General features: G+C 60.3%; 1 protein-coding gene across 1 annotated transcript; it reads left to right on the top strand.

The window, feature by feature from the left end:
• Nucleotides 1-213: 213 nt before the first annotated feature.
• Nucleotides 214-2,506, top strand: LGALS7 (galectin 7). Its single transcript, XM_061174303.1, has 4 exons — nucleotides 214-257; nucleotides 685-773; nucleotides 1,537-1,738; nucleotides 2,365-2,506. The coding sequence occupies exons 1-4, from the start codon at nucleotides 255-257 to the stop codon at nucleotides 2,476-2,478; spliced, it is 408 nt and encodes a 135-aa protein (XP_061030286.1). The 5' UTR covers nucleotides 214-254; the 3' UTR covers nucleotides 2,479-2,506.
• The last annotated feature ends 625 nt before the right edge of the window (nucleotides 2,507-3,131 follow it).

Below are 3,131 nucleotides of genomic sequence, written 5' to 3'. Positions count from 1 at the left end.
AACTGTTCCTATCATTATTAGCTCAGAGGAGAGGGACCGTACACCTGGGAATACTCAGGGATTGCAGGGGTGTCAGAGGCCCTAGAAGGAGGGTGCTGGCCAGCATGGCCCCAGGGCCAGGGTCTGTGCCAGGTGTGGGTGGTGGGTGTGGAAAGGGGTGATGGTGAGTCACCAGGGCCAGCCACGCCCTGCTTTTACTTAAGGTCCCAGCAGCCATACCCACCACCACCACTGCCTGTCCGCTGTTCCCAGCCATGGTAGGGAGATTTGTGGGTGCTTCGGGGGTGTGGAGGTGGGGAGGTTTTGGACCGAAGGCTGCACCGGAATGGGGTAGGGGCTGGGCCTTGGCTGAGGTCTCCTGTTTCAAGGAGAAAGTGGGTGTTCGGGCGTGCTATGACGTTCTGGGCTGTTGTTTCTGGGTTGACCCAATCCATCCCATGCTCCCATCTCCCCCTTGGTGTTTCCCCCTTACTTTCTACCTCTCTGAATATCTTCCTGTTGATTCTTTGTGTTCCGCTCTCCAACCCTTTCCCTACGCCTGGCTCTCTTTCCTTTGCCTCTGTGCCCTTTCTTCTCTCTGATTCTGCTGGTCTGGGTCCTGGTCATGTTCTCCCCGGCGCTGACCCATCTGTCTCTCTCCTCTGCCTCCCTGATCCACTTTGGCCCCCACTCCTGCTGCTGCAGAAAGTGCCCTACAAGACCTCGCTGCCCGATGGCTTCGGAGTCGGCACCGTGATGAGAGTTCGTGGTTTTGTCCCCGATGGGGCTGACAGGTGAGACCCCCAAGCCTCAGCGGTAAGGGGTGGGAGGTCTCCAGGCTCAGCTGACCCCACTTCTTACAGCCCAGAGAACGAAGCCCCAGGCCAACTTTGCCCACCAGGATCTTGGAATCCCCAGGCTATTTCCCACCTTCTGGAATCTGATGTCTTCACTCATTTGTCCCAGGACAGTGTACCTGGGGTCCCTGCATCCTTCTAAGAATCTGGGGGATCCAGGGCAATCCAAGGTTCTTACTTATAATCCTATGACTTCCAGTCTGAGTCTGAAGCAACTGTGGAAAAACAGCCTGTGAGTCAGAGGTGCCCTGGGCACCTGGCAGGCCTCAGCAATCAAACCTATGACTTCCTGGGTCGGGAGCTTCAGGATTTCTGGGAATCTACGATGCCTGGGAATACTGGGGTCCCTGGTATTATCCCCAGCTCTCTGGGCATTGGGGGATAAGGAGCACTCTGGTTGGGAACAGGAGAACACTTGGGAACCAGGAGCACCCTGGTCTTCAGGACCATGACTCCTTGGCAACTCCCAGACTCTGGAAATGAGGGGGACCCAGGCCATAGTACAGTGCCCCTCGCCTAGGTGGATGTGTGTCCAGGTCCCCAGTTGGTTTCTGGATGTCCTGGGATCTGAGCTCCTTGGCCCCCAGTCCACCACCCCTCCTTCACTGGCATGTGGCTCTCAGGTCCCTGTAAACTTGGATGTGCTCTGGCAATCGGTAAGTCCTCTCTCTGACGCCCCCTCCCATCCGCCACCTACCAGGTTCTACATAAACCTGCTGTGCAGTGAGGAGCCGGAGAGTGAGACCGTCCTGCATTTCAACCCCCGGCTGGATGAATCCACGGTGGTCTTCAACACCCTGAAGTGTGGCGAGTGGGGCTCGGAGGAGCGTGGCTTAGGCATTCCCTTCCAGCGTGGGGAGCACTTCCACCTGCTCCTCATCGCCAGCAAAACAGGTTTCACGGTGCGTGTCTGCCACAGGGGTGGCCGCCAACACCCAGGTCTCTTCCCTTGGCAAGGCCAGGAAGGCCCTTGGCGGAGGTGGGGAGCAAAGGCGCGGCCAAGGCTGGGCAGGGCGTCCCCAGTCCCTCACCTCCCGTGGCGCAAGCGCACTAGAGGGCAGGCGTATGGCGGTGGCAAGGACGCGAGAGCAAGAGCCCAAAGGGTGGGTGTCCAGGAGGGAGGCGTGGACATCCCGGACCCTCTTCCCTGTCCACTGGCGTCTGACGTAGCGGCTCTGGGGCAGGGGAATGGCTGGGTTGGGAGACAGGACCCAAAATAAGTCCCAGCAGGGAGTGGTCGCTGTAGACCCTCCACCAACCAGGCCGTTCTCCACTTTCAATCTGTGCGTCACAGTGAGGCGGTGGACGCGGGCACCGTGGAGACCACATCCACCGCCAAAGCTTAAAAAGCACTCCCGTGCCAACAACGAACTCATTGAATCCTCACGGCAAGGGCTTAGAATCAAGAGTAGCCCTTTTCCTTAATGCGGGGTTGCGTGGGTGACGAGGTCACGCAGCGTGGGTACGAGTCGGGAATGACCCCGCAGTCGCCTCGGGAACCCTAAACCCTGTCTCCTCGCCCCTGCAGGTTGTGGTCGAGGACGCGGTATACCACCACTTTGTCTACCGGCTCCCATCAGAGCGCGCGCACTTGTTGGAGATAGGCGGGGACGTGCAGCTGCAGTTGGTGAAGATCTTCTGAGCCTTCCCAGGAGGGCTGGTGGGGACGGGGCGCAGGGGTCTTGGGTGGCAAATAAAGTCTTAGCTTCTCGTCTGTGCGCCTCCTGTGTGTCTGTGTCTCCTTCACATAGACGAGGATAGCAGGCTCAGGGAGGTGAAGACACTAAGGGTCACACAGCGATTGCGTGGCCGGGGCGGGTCCGGGCCTGGATCTCCGAGGGCACTTTGTGTCCCTGGAGGCCTGAGGAGGGTCACGATCTGGCGGGGGTGGGGCTTTGGCTTGCCCCCCTGCAGCACTTTGCGAAGCAGCCAGGTGGTAATGCGGTGGGGGGCGACTTTAGGGAAGTTGCAGGGGCCCAAGCCATCCCTTGGCGCCCGCTCCCTGGGTGTAAGGGACCCCCTCAGTCGGTACGTCTGCAAACAGGTCTCTTGGAGACTCCAGCCTCGCGGAGAAGATGCGTGAATCTCCGGCTCCCCGCGCCGATGCCCGAGGCTTCATGCCACTCCTCCGCTTCCCCGGCCTCCCGGCGCCTGCAGACAGGTGGCGCAGGGAGGGGCTTGGAAGCCAATCAGGGCGTCGCCGGCCTCTCATCTGTCCCCGAGTTGGGACCGGCCCTGCCAGTTCGCGCCCCGAGGCAGACGCGTACTGCAGCGACACGGGACGCGAAGGGCCGT

This window comes from Eubalaena glacialis, chromosome 18, assembly GCF_028564815.1.
Source record: "Eubalaena glacialis isolate mEubGla1 chromosome 18, mEubGla1.1.hap2.+ XY, whole genome shotgun sequence".
NCBI classification, from domain to species: Eukaryota; Metazoa; Chordata; class Mammalia; order Artiodactyla; family Balaenidae; genus Eubalaena; species Eubalaena glacialis.
Note: the sequence above shows the minus strand (reverse complement) of the source record. Positions and strands in the feature narration are given on the sequence as shown.